Raw genomic sequence first — 17,158 nt, forward strand, 5'->3', positions numbered from 1 at the left:
GAGTTCGGATAGGAATATTCGTATGAAGAGTACGAATATCTACCTATTGTCAACAACTCACCAATGGAAAGGATAAATTCGGTGCCCGTTGGTTAGGATGGATTTGAGTGTCGGTGGGATATTATGCTGCAATTGCTGTATGGCAGAGATAAAATAGCTGATTTGTGTTTGGATGAATAAAACTACGGTATTGAGGGTGCACAGTTGAAGTCTTAAGGGCTGGATTTTATTTGGGAATACAGATCTATGACTTTGGGTTTGGTGAAATATTCGAATTCATGAAGATTCTAAGACTTTGCGTTGGCAACAACACTTGAATGGCTGTAGCATTTTTTGGTGACAGATTCCTAATTTGGAATTTCGTGAAGTGTTTCCTTTTTCTTTATGTGTTGTTTGTTTATGGGTCAAACTTTTGATGCCTCACCTTGAGAAACCCCAAATCCAAAACCAGACCAGAAAAAAAGGATCTTGCTTTGGTGAATGAGTTGAGAGCTTTTCCCTTGGTTTGCCATAGATTCGTTCATCATCATCAGATCCTTGTCCCAGCTATTGGAGGTTGGCTTTATGATCCTGTTTTGCCAAGAGTTCCCATTCAAGGCTATCTTTAGCAAGTGAAAAAGCCTTGTCATGACCTCAATACAAGTCCATTAAGAGTCTTTCCATTGTCTTCCTTTTAGACCCTTCAACCCCAAGCAAAGTGCTCTTCCTTGTGGGGCCGTCTCTGATTTTCTGAGAACATGGCTGAACCATTCCTGTTTGCTCTCTGTCATTCAGTTTGCTTTTCACACTCCTAGGCTTGTTTGTGTTACTACCCTTTATCATACAAAATGGAATATGGCCACATACCTGGCACAGCCTGAAAAAGAGCCCTGAGCTATAAAAATGAGTTATGCAGATGGTTTTTGCAGGCTTGTCATGCATGTGCCAGTTGGTGGAATGTATGGGATCGAAACCTTCCATCAGATGTGCATCATCAGGAAACCTTCCATTCTGTGAAATCATGTCCATCTGTTGTCCATGTGGGCCATAGTGTTTGGAGAAATACAAACTGTAGGTTCAGTTTCCCTACAGGCTCTGACAGGTCTATCGTGCTCGTCTGGCAAAAGCAAGAAAAAATATGGTTTTGGGCATGACCCAATACACCCTCAGCATTGAACTGCCATGTCTGAATGATAGCCTATATTTTGTTTCCTTGTTAAAAGATGGCATATAACAGTTAGAATTTGACAAGGGGAAATGATCCGGCAATAGTCCCCAAACCTCATCACTGTCCAGTAGTGATAAGAACTGCGCGTCAGTTACTCTCTACCTAAAATATCATGGTAATTTGGGCCGTTAGTCATTGTTTCCAATCTCTGACTGGACAGTGATACGGTTCACTGATAGCAAATTTTGCTGTTGCTTTCCAACAGTGCACCATCGCCATTTGAAAAGAGCAGGTTACATTTCTCCTTATATGCATTCAATTCCCCCTAAATGTCATGAATATCAGCATATTAACATGAAGAAGCATTTGACACTGCCACTGATACGAGGCCGTCTTTTTGTGGGTGCAGCTAGAAAGCAGCAGGAAGTTTCGTGTGGAGGGAAAGAGAGTCAGTCTCTACTCATCATCTAAGAGAGACTGAAAATTTTGTTAGGAAAGAGGACTTTTTTGAGGTGAGCTTGTTATAGATCTTAGCTCGGATTTTACTTAATACACTTATTATTATTTATTATTCTTTTTCTTCTTCAATTATTTGAATTTTTATTTAAAAGCAACTTGGAAATGGAAATTTGATGTTTATAACATCATTACTGTTAAAAATCCAAAGGGACATAGGCATATTGATTCCAGAATCTTGATGGGAACATTTCTAGAGTGAAGAAAATATCCGAGTTGGGTGGACTGTGGGTACTGCTCTTTCATAAATACCTATTTGTCGGTGTAGCATTTTATCATCTATCTAGAGATTATTAACTGATTTTGCTCTCTCTCACTCTCTAAGTGAAACAGTTGAGGGGATTTTTTTATGGGACCCACTGTATATGACATCCACTCTGACCAACAGATGATTCAAGGCATATTATCCCACTCCCACCAACAGATGAGCCACCACATTAACCCCCTTCCCAAAAACCAGGTCCATCTGTGATTCAGGTGGGCCTTACTAAGGGAAACTATTGGAATGGTAGGCCTTGTCCTATTCAGTGTTCATCTATGGTGTGGACCACCTGAATCATGGACCAGGCTGAATTTTGGTCCCTGGACATAACATGAGCTGACACATCAGTGGATTTCATGTGCACATCACGGTGTGTGCCACCCCAGGAATGCCGAAAGTTAGCACGTTAAGCTCCTCTCTGCTAGGGTTTGCAGGGAAGCATCTCTCTCTGTGTGTGTAAGGTCAACTCATGGGAACTTTCCATGTGGTTGAGCTGTGTGGGCCCGACCGTGATGTGTGTTGGACATCAACACGGTGCATTTGAATGGCCCCCTTTGGGTTATGGTATATCCCAAAAATCAGCTGGAACTCAGGTGGGCCATACCATCTAAAATCATGTGAAGACATGCCTAAAACATATAAAAGCACTTGGTGGGGTCCCCATGAGTTTTGGATGCGGATGAAACTTAATCTGGCCCCTCATCCAAGTGGGATGCACACAATGGATGGGCTGGATTTGTAAACCACATCTCGCTGGGGCCAATAAACAATCAGAAGGTTTTAATGGGCGGGTAACCCCTCTCAACTGTTGTAAGTGGTGTGGCCCACCTAAGTCATGGATCTGACCTGATTTGGTGTAGAGGTCACCGGCCATTCCCCGGTGGGTGATGCCTATCCTAGTGCTAGTAATGGTAAATTTCTTTCTATTAGTAGTCCATTTAACTGCCAATCCTAGGTGCTATTAGTTACTAATAGTAAATTTCTTTGTATGAGTAGTCCATCTAACTGCCATATTAGGCAATGCCTTAAAAGCCGGACCAACTGATAAGTCAGAATGGTTTGGACCGGCACAGTCCAGTTCCATATAAACCACATTTTTCCAACTAATAGCCAAACCGTTCTACCTGGAAATTTTGTGCGCCAGGCATCCATTTGAGTGCTCTCAATAAAAATAAAAAACAAAGTGAGGCAGCCTTATTTTGTAGCAAGAAGATCTAATTCGTGGCCCACCTTCTGTGATATTCACATGGGCACCATATCTGTGGCTGTGGCTGCATCCATATGGATATGGCTCCACAGGTTTAGCTTGGCAGAAGAAAAATAAAATAAAATACGTCGCATTACACCAAAGTGATGTGTTTGTTTACACTTCAGCCTTTACCACGTAGACGTGTCACATTAGGAATGTAATAGTGTCCAAAGACGTATGCATGACCGAAACCCTAGAGGCAGTCATCTTTCCGGTTATACATGGCTAGATTTAATTGGCCACGCACGGCGGTAGGCAGTGGTTTACTAAAAGGATAACCCTCATTTTCACAAATTGCTTGAATCCTCATCAATTAATAGCAGAGTAGTCAGAGATCCGGCTATTTCCATGCGCCGAAAGTAACAAGGCATTCGGTTCAATTTGAGTCGAATACAACACTAACACGCAATCAAAATCAGGCCATTGGTTACATGTATGGCCACACGTTTGAATTGATGCCCAAAAGTGTCAAATTGGGTGGGTCCAACAATAGATGGTAGATGGGATGATCCAAGCGATCTGAATAGTGGCCTGTGAACGGAAAGATGCTAAAAAAAACTAATAGTGGTCAAGATCTTGTGATGGAAAATGAAGAAAAGCTAATCCTTGTATTATGTTCCGGTAGTATCCCTGGCACATTGAAAAATGTTATATATGTTCCGGTAAGACATTCACTTCAAATATAGACCCTGGGTTTCTCCTCAACCATTTCTTTTTCCTCACACACGTTTAGCCCACCTGCTGAGCAGACCAACCGTGGTTCAGGTCACATCCACGGTCGTCCCACCTGATGAATGGCCTGGATGACATTTGCAGTATAGCATGTGTGGTCCACCTCTTTGCATAGAATACAGTGATTTTCAATTCAGATAATGAACCAATGATATTTTCATATAGACAGTCCAAGGGTGCGTTTGGTTGCACCAAATATCATGAAAACAAAATTAGACTGATTAATCATGAATATAAATGATATTTGGTGTAATCAACCTAAATCTTTTGTTTTGTGTGACTCAGAACAGCCTACATTCAACTGAAAAAAGTCCTAATATTGGTAACTAAGCATGCTTTCTTGAGCCATATTTCATGAAATATCATGATATTGGGTGCAACCAAACACACCTTATTTCAGAACTGAAATCCATGTATCTGTGCAAGGATGTGGGTAATGTATCAATATAAATTGGGCCTAAGGACTGTCCATCACATTAGGGTTTTCATTTTGTATAAGTGAAGGCAAGTGGGACCCATCATTCAATGATCTGAACAGTTGATATTGTAAAAAAACTCCACAACAATAAAACTAAGAGAGTTTAGAAAGAAAATACAACAATGGTTCAATGGACAAAGAAAAGACCAGAGATCATACATGAAGTTTCTTCCAATCTAAGGGGCTTTTGGTGCATGGGACATCACAAGGGGGCTCATCATATCAAAGGTTTGGATCGATGACCCAACTCGGGTGAGTCCCAACTCAAATCGAGTGCAGACGAGTTGGTCTTACTCACTGAGTCTTTCAAGCAGGTAATTGGTGTAAAACTCTCAAATTTGGGTTTTCGCCGCGTAAATCAAAGTGGCTTGTCTTTTAGTTTTCATCATTCAACAACATTACATTCAATAAGCATCTTTTTCCTTAGCAAATGCATCAAAGGGTCTTCAAGCCAAAGTGAGTTTCAGCTTCAAACAGAAATTACATTACTTTCAATTCAGATTCAAGAGAGAGGCAACCACAAGTTAACAGCTACTTCCCATTGTTTTCTTTTGTCATTTCCTCTCCAATTAAACTGAATGTTTGCAATTCAATTCCCTTGTGCATCCAAACCAAACACCAAAATTTAAGGGTGAGATCCCACATAATCGGTATTTAAGTCTACTCCTGATTTGGTTGGGTCCCATGCCCTCCATATAGGATTTGGTGCACTAAACTGGCACCTTTGTTCACATAAACACAATTAGCAATGTTTTTGTTTTTTCCCAAAAAACCGTTAATTGTATTTTTGCAGACGAAAGTGCCGTTTTATTACGGTGAATCCTATGTGGAGGGCATGGAGCCCGCCAAAATCAGGATTAGAGTTCATCCTGATTACGCAGGATCCACTACCCAAGCAGACCCTTACGCATGTCGAACAGAGGAAAACTCAATTTCAGGAGGAGAATGAAAATAAACACCACCCAGTTTAACTTCGAAGCAGTGAAATCAACATCAAATGCAATACTTGTATAATAAGACATATCTTGATTGTAATTAGTATTGTGTTTGCTAGTAATCTGGGGTCAAACAAGAAAGTTATGAGCTAGATAAAGAGCCTCACATAACAAGGCTACAGTCCTTGAACCCAATATGATATTTTGATGCATTAGGATCTGAAAACATACTTCGAATGTGAGCGTATGATGTTGAACTTGGAATGGAGGATTTTATTTTATTTTATTTTATTTTATTTTTTAAATTAATGAAGAAATGGACATCTAGAAGAAATTCCCTCTGATTTTTTTTTAGCCATCTATTTCTTTTCCCAGAAGTTCGATAGAATGGTTAGGATTATCAGATTGGTGTGATTTTCGGGGTATGACGAATCCATGGTAGGCCATCTAACCAATTCAGATCTTGTACATGTTAACGCATACGAAAATTGAGTCACTGATTAGCTAAGGGCAAGAAAGTGACAGATTGTATAGCTTACCCCAAGTTATCAATGTGTCATAGAACCATTTGTAGGTATCAGGTTTGTCTGTCATCACTAGATTCAAGAGCGTGGATCAGATAGTGATGATATTCATGGCTATTCTCATCATGTGCAATGTAGAAGAAGATGAAGAAGAAGGCGAAGTGCTGAAGGGACAATTTCTGCAGTGTTGCAAAAATCCTACGATTTATGATTAGAGTCAAATCTTAAGCAAAAACGATTTGAATCCCACCTTAAATCCGTTTTTATATGAATCCTACAATTCTATGATTTGAATCCTATGACTTACGATTTAAATCTTGATTTACGATTCAAATTATACCTGTTCTCTTCTATTTTAATCATCACTTGGCTTTCATTTTATGTTTTTAAATTGGTGAGGGCTTTAAGAATAATTTTAAAAAGGCAAATTATTTTATTTCGTTCTTTATAAGAGATTATATGATATATATTCTCTTCAACGTTAAATCATGGAGCATTATTTTTTCAATGATTTCTTACCTCGTAACTGGTCGAAACACCAAATCGATGTATGACTTGTCAGGAATGTTTTTATGGATGGCTACCATCATTCTGACTTATATATATTGTGGAATGATAGTTAGAAATCAATATTTTTTTCATCGATATATAAAATCAAATACTGCTTTTCTAATGGGATTCTACGTTCAAGAAAGGGAATAAGAACATAAATTATTAAAAGATCCTTGTTTGTATATTTTTTAAGGAAAATTTCTTAAAAGACAAGATAAAGGAAAGATAAGAGTCCTTTAACACTATCAGGACATGGTGTTACTTTGTGCATATTGATGACAAAAGGATGATTGGTGACTTTTTATTTTTTTCTGATTTATTTATATTTTTTCAAAATTTTAAGAAAATCATATAAAAAAATCTTGCAATTTATGATACGATTTACAATTTGATATGATTCAACCCCAATTATGATTTGTGATACGATCACGATTTTGACAACATTGATAATCGAGGAAAATTTTGAAAATATGAGTTTTGAAGTATGAAAAAACCATTCAAGCTTACTTCCCATGTTTCCAATACAAGGATAATTCCAAAAAGAAAAAGAAAAACATTGTTTGGGTGTTCCCAGTGACATGGAAGGCATGCTTTTCAGTCCAAATTAATATTGGAAATGATTTTTGCTTTAAATGTGTGCGAAAATTAAGTTTGGTCAGAAAAGGAATGGAAGAACAGAAGCCCGCAGTATGGGGTTTCCAGTTCCTTGATCCCTTGTAGAAAACCACCTCTGACAGAATAGGACTTTCCATATTGAAAAACATTGCATAGAAAATATGAAACTTAGGGGGTGTTTGGCATCTTTATAAATGAGCTTATTGGCTTATTTCTATAAATTAAAAAAAAAAAGAAAAAAAAAAAGAAGCTTTTAGATGGTTTGGTAATAGTTTAATTAGGTGGCTTATTTGTTTAGAAAGAAGCAAATAAGCTGTGATTTTATAAGTTAGGGAGTAATTTTTTGAAAAAGAGTTTATTTGGCTTAAGTAGGTAGACATTTTTGGCTAATTTTTGAACAAGTTTGTCCTTAAACTCTTCTAGTAATTCCCATCTTGCCCTCTTCTCTTCTCTTTACCATCTCTTCGAGGTAAGCTCACATGATGATTGATGAATGACCCATATTGAAGGTGGGGCCCCACATGATAAATGGTCCACATCAAAGGTGGGCCCACAAAATGCATGGTCACATCAAAGGTGAGCCCCACATGATGGATGGTCCACATCAAATGTGGGAACCACTTGATGGATGGTGGACATTGAATGTGGGACCATATGATGGAAGGTTGACATTAAAGGTGGCCCCACATGATAAATGACACATATTAAAGGTCGGGCTCCACATGATGGACGGTCCACAACAAAGGTGGGACCTACATGATGGATGGTGAGCATCAAAGGTGGGTCCCACATGATAGATGGGCTGCATCAAAGTGCAGCCATGCATGATGGATGATCCACATCAAGCAGGCCCTACCTGATGGATGGTCCACATCAAAGGTGGGGACCCACATGATGGATGATGGACAATGAATGTGGGACGACAATATCAAGTGGGCCCCACATGATAAATGGTCCACAACAAAGGTGGGCCCCTCATGATGAACGACCCATGTTGAACATGGGCCCCAACATGATGTATGGACCGCATCAAAGTGTGGCCCAACATGATGGAACATCCACATCAAGTGAGCCCTATTTAATGGGTGGTCCAAATCAAAGGTGGGACCCATATGATGGATGGTGGTCATTAAAGGTGGGCCCACATGATGGTCGGTTGATATCAAAGGTGAGCCCACATGATGAACGACCCATATTGAAGGTTGAGCCCCACACAATGAATGGTCCACATCAAGGTGGGTCCACATAATGGACGGAGCGGGCTTCACATGATGGATTGCCCACATCAAAGTGTGCCTCCTCATAATGGATGGTCGACATCAAGTGGGCCCCACCTAATGGATGGTCCACATCCAAGGCCTCACATGATGAATGGCCCATATCTAAAGTGGGTCACATGATGGATGATCCACATAGAAGGTGCACCCCACACAATGAATGGTGGATATCAAAAGTGGGCCCCACATGATGGACAATCCACTTTGACGGTAGGGTCCACACCATGGACACATCAAATGTGGACTCCACATGATGGGTGATGGGTAATAGACATTGAGGGGCCCCACATAAAAGATAATTAGCATTGATGGTGGGCCCCACATGATGGGTGGCCTACATCAAGGTGGGCCCCTAATGATGAATGGTCCACATCCAAGACAGGCCTTGTATGATGGACCCCTAATGATGAATGGTCCACATCCAGGACAGGCCTTGTATGATGGACGACCCACATTGAAAGTTTGGCTCACACAATGGACGGTCCACATCAAAGGTGGGCTCCATATGATGGTTGATCCACAGATAATGTACGATATAATGAATGGCCCAAATGTCTTAAAATATGAAGATTGAGCCATCCATTCTTTTGTCATTTGGGGCATGGTTCATCTACGATGAGATCCACAAACACAACCATCCTGATTGCTCTTATAATGAAGTTATTGTAATCTTTAAAAATGACGTCAACTACCCTTAAAAAAAGATCTTATTTGAAGGTTTTTCAAACCTGCTTATTTCCAATAAGTTATTTTATTTGATTTTATTTACTTTAAAAAGTGATTTTACCAAACGAGCTCATTTAAAACAGGAGCTAGAACAAAAAGAGCTTATTAAAGTAGCTCTTATTGAATTAGAGTAGACATGCCAAACGAGCCCTTAGGTAAACCTGTTTGTAATTAAGATAATTAGATAACAGTATATAAGTCTAAACATCATGTATGTTTCCAGGCAATTATACGTGAAAAAGCAAAAACTACATATCAAACCTCTATCAGACGAGTCTCATATACCAACTGGGCGGTGAGAATGTCGACAACAGCTGAACCAACGGACTTGAAAACTGTAACCTCATCAGAGCTACTTCTTCCAACCTTGTCTCCCTTGATCAAATCCAACAAAGTCCCACCAATATCCCCACGTGAGATCACTCCCCTATCAAAAGCACCCACCAATTCCCCTGATTCCACCAATGCGGCCTCATTGTCGACAAAAACCCTCCCCCTCCCAATAGCCTCATCATCGCATTCCCTCATCGAATGGTTAAAAGACCCCACCAAATCCAAATGGGCACCTGCCTTCAACAGCTTCCCCCTAACGAGCGGAATCTCTGATCTCGTAGCGCAACTCACAACATCTGCCATCGCAACAACCTCGTCCAAACATTCACCATGCTGAAAACTAACACTGCCTGATTCACCTTCTTCCATCTCCTTTGCCAAATCCTGAGCCTTCTTGGCCGTCCGATTCCAAACGACCACCTTCTTCAAGCTAGGAATTGCCGCCAAATGAGCTGATATAAGATAAGAAGCCAATGAACCTGCCCCAATCATCACAAGAACTTCCGCATCTTGTCTAACTAGATATTTAGCGGCAAGGGCAGATACACAAGCTGTCCTCCAAAGGGTTATTTCCGTTCCGTCCATCATGGAAAGAGTCTGTCCTGTGGATGAATCGAAAAGAACGTATGATGCATTGATGCCCGGTAAGTTGCGGGCCGAGTTCTGGGGGAAAGAGGTTACGATCTTGACTCCGATAAATGGAAGTGAAGGAGAGGTGGACCAAGATGGCATTAAAAGAAGAGACGAACATGGGTTGATGGGGAAATTCTGCCGAAGTGGTGATTGTATCGAGGTGGAAACCAATGGGAGAGAAAACTGAAGGTGATTGATGAGAGAAGGGAAAGAGAGGAGCGCAGCAACGTCACCTCTGTCCAAGAATATGGGATTTCTAACATCTGTGTTTGAATTCTCACGAATTGATTCTTCTACATCCATCGAGAACCTAATTTCATGAATGAATTGCAATGAAATGAGATCAAACTGCAATATAAACTGATTTAGGCTACATTTGGATGCACGAGCGAATTGAAATATGAACATTTCAATTTAATCAAATAGGTAATAAATGAAAAAGAACTACCTTTACCACAAAATTCCTTGGTGATAAAAACCATTATTTTCTATATGTTTCATTGAAAGTAAGGCTCTCTATATACACAGGAGGATTGGCCCCAATCAAGGGAGATTACAATCAATCTAATTAAATCATAATCTAATCAATCCAAACAAAAAATAAAAAATGTACATGGAGAATCAAATCTTTTCTAATACTTGGGAATTTTGATGTTACCAAATCATGCCTCAAAGAACTGAAATTTCCAGGTGGGGCTTTTTGAGGGGAGAAATTATGTAAGTGCGCTCATTTGTTTTTTTGTTTTGTTTTTTCTTTCTTTAAAAAGCAGTGAATTGAGAATTGTGGGCCCCCCTTGGTATGCGTTTGATATCCAACCCATCCAACAAGATGCAACCCACCATTATCCTTACATGAACAAGAATCTAGCGAATCCAATCATAAGGTAGACCAAACCATAAAAAAACACATACACCACTAAAAAAGATCCAAATTTACATATAGCCCATATGTTGATTCGATCCACTAGATTCTTGGTTTGTGTGATCACCATGGTGGGGTACATTTTTGGACAGGTTGGATATTATACACATCCCATGTATGCTCCACAATTCTTGACCCCACCACTTTCTAAAGAAAAAATAAACAAGCGCATTTTGGTAATTCCCCCCGTCCAGAAGCATTTCCTTGGAATTTTCATTCGTCTGCATGTTATTTGGCAAAATGCAAATTCCTGATGAATTTTGCAGCAAAAATCCCAAAAAAGAAGCTTAAGACATTTCCAAGCATTCATAATCAGGAAATGGAATTGTCAATTTGCAAATACATTCATTTGAATCTGATTTGGAACTCGATCCCTCAATACAAATGCTAAGTAGGGCTAGGCATAGCTTGGGAAAGAGAAAATTAGTTCATCTCTTTTAGGATTTCCTCTTAGTAGGACTTCCAAAAATCAAGAAATCAATACTCATATGGATACAAATATGTCCTTATTTCCAACACACCACAAAAACACCCATTATGCGATTTTTGGAAATTCTACAGAGTGAGAATTTCAAAATCAGGGACTATTTTTCTCTGAACGTGAGCCAAGAGAGATGATCTATTAGTGCTGGAAGAACCGGAACATGGATCCATCGGGTCCGTCTATCTATGGGGCGATAGCATGGATGGCTTATCTTTCAAAAATCAAACCCATTAGACAATCCTCTCTCTCTCTCTCTCTCTCTCTCTTCAATTTTATGGACTGGATTCCAGAGGAATGAAAATCCAGGTTGCCAAACACAACTTCCAGAATCTAAATCTCAGGAATTTCAAATCCTGGATTGAATTCTTAAGTAAGAATCAGAATCCAAGCTGCCAAACGAACTCTTAACTTTCTTTCTTTTGCATTTTCTACTGCTAATTTTGAAATCCACGGATCAGATTGGATAGGATTTCCGGTAATTTCGAAGGGAAAATCAGAAGGTTAATATCATTTCTCAGCGAAAATTTTCAGTCATGCTCTATGCACAGTTAAAATAAAATAAATAAATAAATAAATAAAACAAAACAAAACACGCACCCACACCCCCCACGGACGCGGATTGCGACCTACCCCGCCCGCACAGTAATCCGTCCGAGCAGGGCTCTGTGGGGCCCACCGTTATGTAAGTGTTTTATCCAAGCCGTTCCTAGCTTTTCTCAGATCATTTAAAGGTACGAGACAAAAAATGAATCATATCCACAGCTCCAGTGTACCACATCAAAGGAAGGTGCAGTGATAATCACACCCACCGTTGAAACCTTTATAAGGGCCACCGTGATGTTCTTTTATCATCCAACCTATTCATAAGGTCATTCAGACCTGGATGAAGTGAAAAAACAAATATCAGCTTCATCCGAAACTTTTCTAGCTCCCAAGAAGTTTTTAATGGTGGAAATTCAATCCCCACTTTGTGGTCCATTTAAGAGCTTTACCTGCCTCATTGTTTCGATTATATCTTAAAATGATATGATAAAAACAATGAACGGCGTGGATAAAATACTTACATCACGGTAGGCCCCACAGAGCCCTGCCCGGACGGATTACCGTACGGGCAGTGGTAGGACGCAATCCGCGTCCCACCCCTACACACTCACGCCGTAGTGGGCTTTCAGCACCTATGGATACTCGAACCCTTGACCGGGTGTTGAAACTCCCGAGAGTCTACCACCCGAGCAAGAGCAAGGATCCTCTATGCACAGTTCGATCAGCGATTTCAACGGTCTGGATTTCCGGAAAACTATACCAAAGGTATGGTAGAAATGGTGCAAAACTATCATCGGAGTCCAGTTCGACTGACGGTAGAGAGAGAGAGAGAGGAGAGAGAGAGAGAGAGAGAGAGAGAGAGAGTACCTCGCTGAGGAAGAAAGGAGCTGCGGATTGCGAATTATGTAGGGTTTTTGAAAGACATGGGAAGCTGACGGTCGGTGGCGATTTCTCTCAGGAGAAACGACTTTGATACTCTGCCAGAGAGTATGATGGATGATACACAGCCACTTTGAAATTTCACACGTGGGATATGTGTTATTCGAGTTAAAATGTAAAAATCTTGGGACCCACTTTAGGTGGTATATAAGATAACAGTTATACTTAACTGATGCTCTTAACTAGTAATCGAAATAATGAACGGTTTGAATTTTAAGAACATTTTTTTTATTACATCAGATATCATAACCGTTCAATTTATGTTATTTTTGGACTTATAACGTATCAACAACTTGTACCGTGATTTGGACGGTTTAATTGGATTTTTTTTTTATATGCCGCATGTACAAATGGAAGTACCTGCGTAGTAAATTACAAGGATGACATGCAGACTACCGGGAGGGGATTGCGTGTGGCACCAGACACAGAGACATCTCTGTGCCCGGGGCTGTGTGGGGCCCACAGAGATATCCGTGGTAAATCCACTCCGTCCGTCTGTTTTGAAAGATCACAATAGGACAGGATTCTAAAAATTAGGCAGATACAAACTCACCTGGGTCATACTATAAGAAAGAGTGGGGATTGAACGCCTGGCGGTGACAGAAGTTTTGTATCAGGATGATTTTTTATTTTTTATTTGGCATACAGTTTATCTGAGTGGTAATAATTCTATTAACGGTTTAGATGAAGTATAAACATCATGGTCAGCTCAAAGAAGGTTTGTGTTTGTTTTCACTGTTTTGTTGGTGTGGCCTACTTTAGTTTTGGATCTTCCTTATTTTTATAATGCTGTCCTATTGTTGTCTTTAAAAATATATGGACGGAGTGGATTTATCATGGACATCTCTGTGGACCCCACACAGCCCCCGGCACAGGGATATCTTTGCACGGGAAGCCTCTTCTCTGTGACCCTAGGCACAAAGATATGAGAAATTTACCACTGTACGACCTATTTATGGCCCATTTACGCGTTTAAGCCCACCGCTTTTTACCTCACCAGAATAAGTCCCAGCTGTGCGGACGACTTGCCAAAGGTCGAAAATGCCCCTGCTTCGCGTTACAGCTACAGATTATAACCGTAGCTAAACCGTAGCATCAATCCGCCAATTGTAAGAGGGGGGGGGGGGGGGACAGCGAGTCGCGTTCGACGGGTTAGAGATGGGCCTATAACTACGGATTATAACCGTAGCCATAACGGTAGCGCAATGCACATTTTTCTCTTTTTTTTAAAATTTTTTTTAATTTTTATTTTTTACATGGAGAATTTTGTTCTACCTACATTTTTCTCTAATACATATAACCATATAAAAAAAAATTTTCTCTCTCTTTTTTTTCATTTCTTTCTCTATTCATTTAATAAGAATATCTTCTAAACCAAAATTAGTTACTTGACATACCACATATGATTTTGGGGTAGGAGAAGCTACTTTAGCCAACCATCCTGGTTATTTTTCAAGATTTCATTAGTTCTATTGTAACACCCCGTACTTTCAGTACTCGGGTATCACCACGTAGATCCAAATTAGCTCACATATATGCATTGACCCACATAATTTGCCTTACACGTCACTATCCAACGATCCTCAATCTATTCATCTTAACCCTTAGATTTTAGACTATGACAACTCACAACATCATAATAAGATTTGAGATCAATCTGTTCGTTTGACTATCACGAGTTGAACTGTATTTAAATAAATGAAAATCTTATTTTTTATAATCTTGAGCATGATGACATCTCATCATACACCTATTTGGTACAGTCGAACCGTATGAAACCAATGTAGGGATCAAAATCACAAGGTCCACCATTTATCGGTCTACAATGCCCCGTAGAAAGATCCATCCTATTCAACTCCCAAATTTTACCTAAACATTCATTAGGACCCCTAGAGTTATCAATAATGAAATACTAGGCAATTCAATCGTTGGATTGGTTTATAATGGTCCTAACTCCTAATGACCTACAGTGTGGCCCACAACATGAATTATATATATAGTGTGCAAGACAATAGTAATAATAATACAAAAATGATATAAATACATATATACACTTAACAAAATAAATGAAATAAAATAAAATTATTATTATTATATAGGTAGTAACAAGTCTTGAAGATGTGGACAACCCATAGGGCCACTTTAGCCATTGACGATAGATTCAGGGTAAATCTGACCATCAGAACAATTATAATTATCCGTTAAGGGTTAAGATCTAGTTGGCATGGCCCACTTGGGGTCTCACCATTGACCTGAAATGGGCTAGGGTCCCTATGAAGGGTTCCCAATTCGAATGGACGGTATGGATTATTATACTGACATCTCAGCGGGCCCCTATATGGTGCATGTGCACTAAGGACACTGGTACACAAGCCACACTGGGACCAAGCCTTTTCACAAACAAGAAATATCTCCTGCCTTTCTCTCTCTGTTTGAAACCGACACTCTTCAAGCCCCTAAGTGACCCATCATGATCATTTTCTGGACCATCTGATGCGTTCAGTTTCTCCATGGTGCCCGGTTTAACAAAACCGTATAGCCATGTGACCATTTGTAAGCAGACGGGAAAGATGGGTAGCCACCGTCCGTCCTTAACTAGAAACAGCCTGACCCAAGAGCCTGTGGAGAGAGAGAGAGAGAGAGAGAGAGAGAGAGAGAGAGAGAGAGAGAGAGAAACTGACTTCCTCTTTGGGAAGGGCAAAGCTCGGCCGTCCACGGTAAGGACGATCACAACCGTCCATCCCTCTCTTGCTGACTATAAAAGGAGGACACTATAGCCCTTGAATTCGCACCAAGTGGGAAGGAAAGAGTGCGGAGAGGAAACCCACCCCCTGTTTTAAACATAGGTAAGACGGGCAACAACTGCCCCTGGAGAACCGTCTTCTCTTTCATTCTTTTGTTTCTTCTTCTTCTTCCTTATAGCTTCATGTCATACCTATCTGAACCGGAACCATGCCAAGCAAATGGTTGAGTTCGGTCCAACCACAGTAACGTCGAGATGAGCCAAACAATGGCCGTTTCAGACCACATTACAGGCCCCGTTTAATGTTGTTTTGAGCTCTCTATAGAGCTTCGAACCAACTCAGAAAAAACAAGCCGATAAATGCTTGTGAGGCGAATCGAGAAAGGAGAAACTAGTTTTTAGGCTAGAACGGAGCCAACCCATGGCCCTGTTTTGGTCTGGAACTGAGCCAATCCATGGCTCTATTTCAGTGGGGAATCCGACCCTATTACAACACCGGTTTCGGCTCGACCTGAGCCAATCAATGGCAGCAGGGTGAGCTGAGAAATCGTTAGGCTGAACCTGTGTTTTGGAGCTTGAAAACTGGCCAACTAATGGCTATACTTTCAGGGTGTATCAGTCCAGCAACGGCAACATTTCTTGGGTTGGAGAACAGTTAAGAGAAGGCCCTGTTTTGAGTTGAAGCTGATCCAAACGGTTGCTCTGTTTGGAGCTGAACACAGGCCATCCATCAGGCCACTGAATGACCCTGTTTGTGGTTTTGTTTGAGCTAAAAATGGACACCGATGGGAGCTCTCAGATGGCCCTTGATCAGCTTCAGTGCGGCCTTAAGGACTGATCGAGGATTGGGCCGTGAGGGGGTCCCAAACCGGACCGCTGCAATGAGTTCTGGAGAAGAACTCCAAACGCATGCAGAAGCACCTATTCATGTGAAACGATGGTGGGTTGCGCCATTTTTGGGCCCTGCATAAATGCAGGTGGGCCTCACCCAACGCCGGTGGGCCAACCCTGACTGAGAGCCCTATATTGACCGTGGACCCCACCAAATGCCGATGGATTGTTCTAATGCTTGGCCACCATGGGCCATTTGTGTATGAACCGTCCATCAGGGACGATGGTCCAGATGTGGGCCATGGGCTGGACGTTCCTCAATGACGTCCAGCGCTGGACGCCCCTTTTGCAAGGACACATGTCTACATGTGTGTAGCATGTGCACATGCACCGTCCAGACAGTGGGACGTAGGTGGGGTACATCTAGGCCGTCCATCCATTCCGGCTTCAGACTTAAGGCCCTCCTTGAATTGTATACATGGAAGGTCCATGTAGAAACCCCCCCGGGAAAAAGAAAGAGTGGTGTACGTACACACTAGGACGTGTAAATAGTAAATAATGTTCACCTGCCAACCAGTTACGTAAACCACATGCAAAAAGTTGAGATCTCATCATACCTGATGAGTCTCGAAAATCTGAACGGTCCACCTGAAACAGAACCTCATGAAACCCTTTAGTCCCAATTTTTACTTTGAACCAAAACTTCGGCGGGCCATG

At 40.9% G+C, this 17,158-nt stretch overlaps 2 protein-coding genes across 4 annotated transcripts in view; one reads left to right on the plus strand and one right to left on the minus strand.

The window, feature by feature from the left end:
- Positions 1 to 1,853, plus strand: part of LOC131249118 (G-patch domain-containing protein 1) — a 44,624-nt gene extending 42,771 nt beyond the window's left edge. For both annotated transcript variants that reach the window (XM_058249685.1, XM_058249686.1), the window contains exon 11: positions 1,557 to 1,853. In XM_058249685.1, coding sequence (XP_058105668.1) covers positions 1,557 to 1,628 — 72 coding nt within the window. In that variant the 3' untranslated portion in view covers positions 1,629 to 1,853. The remainder of the gene's footprint in view (positions 1 to 1,556) is intronic.
- Positions 1,854 to 9,164: 7,311 nt separating this feature from the next.
- Positions 9,165 to 13,044, minus strand: LOC131249119 (protein SAR DEFICIENT 4). Of its 2 annotated transcripts, none has more exons than XM_058249688.1 (2): positions 12,796 to 13,044; positions 9,165 to 10,289 (listed from the first exon to the last, which is right to left on the minus strand). In XM_058249688.1, the coding sequence occupies exon 2, from the start codon at positions 10,280 to 10,282 to the stop codon at positions 9,269 to 9,271; it is 1,014 nt and encodes a 337-aa protein (XP_058105671.1). In that variant the 5' UTR covers positions 10,283 to 10,289; positions 12,796 to 13,044; the 3' UTR covers positions 9,165 to 9,268. The 2 variants fall into 2 exon arrangements, with proteins under 2 accessions (XP_058105671.1, XP_058105670.1); XM_058249687.1 differs by lacking the exon at positions 12,796 to 13,044 and adding an exon at positions 12,689 to 12,755.
- Between the last annotated feature and the right edge of the window lie 4,114 nt (positions 13,045 to 17,158).

Source organism: Magnolia sinica, chromosome 6 (assembly GCF_029962835.1).
Source record: "Magnolia sinica isolate HGM2019 chromosome 6, MsV1, whole genome shotgun sequence".
NCBI lineage: Eukaryota > Viridiplantae > Streptophyta > Magnoliopsida > Magnoliales > Magnoliaceae > Magnolia > Magnolia sinica.

Excerpts from the sequence above, each read along its gene's own strand:
- LOC131249119 (XM_058249688.1), bottom strand. The coding sequence starts at position 10,282 with ATGGATGTAGAAGAATCAATTCGTGAGAATTCAAACACAGATGTTAGA.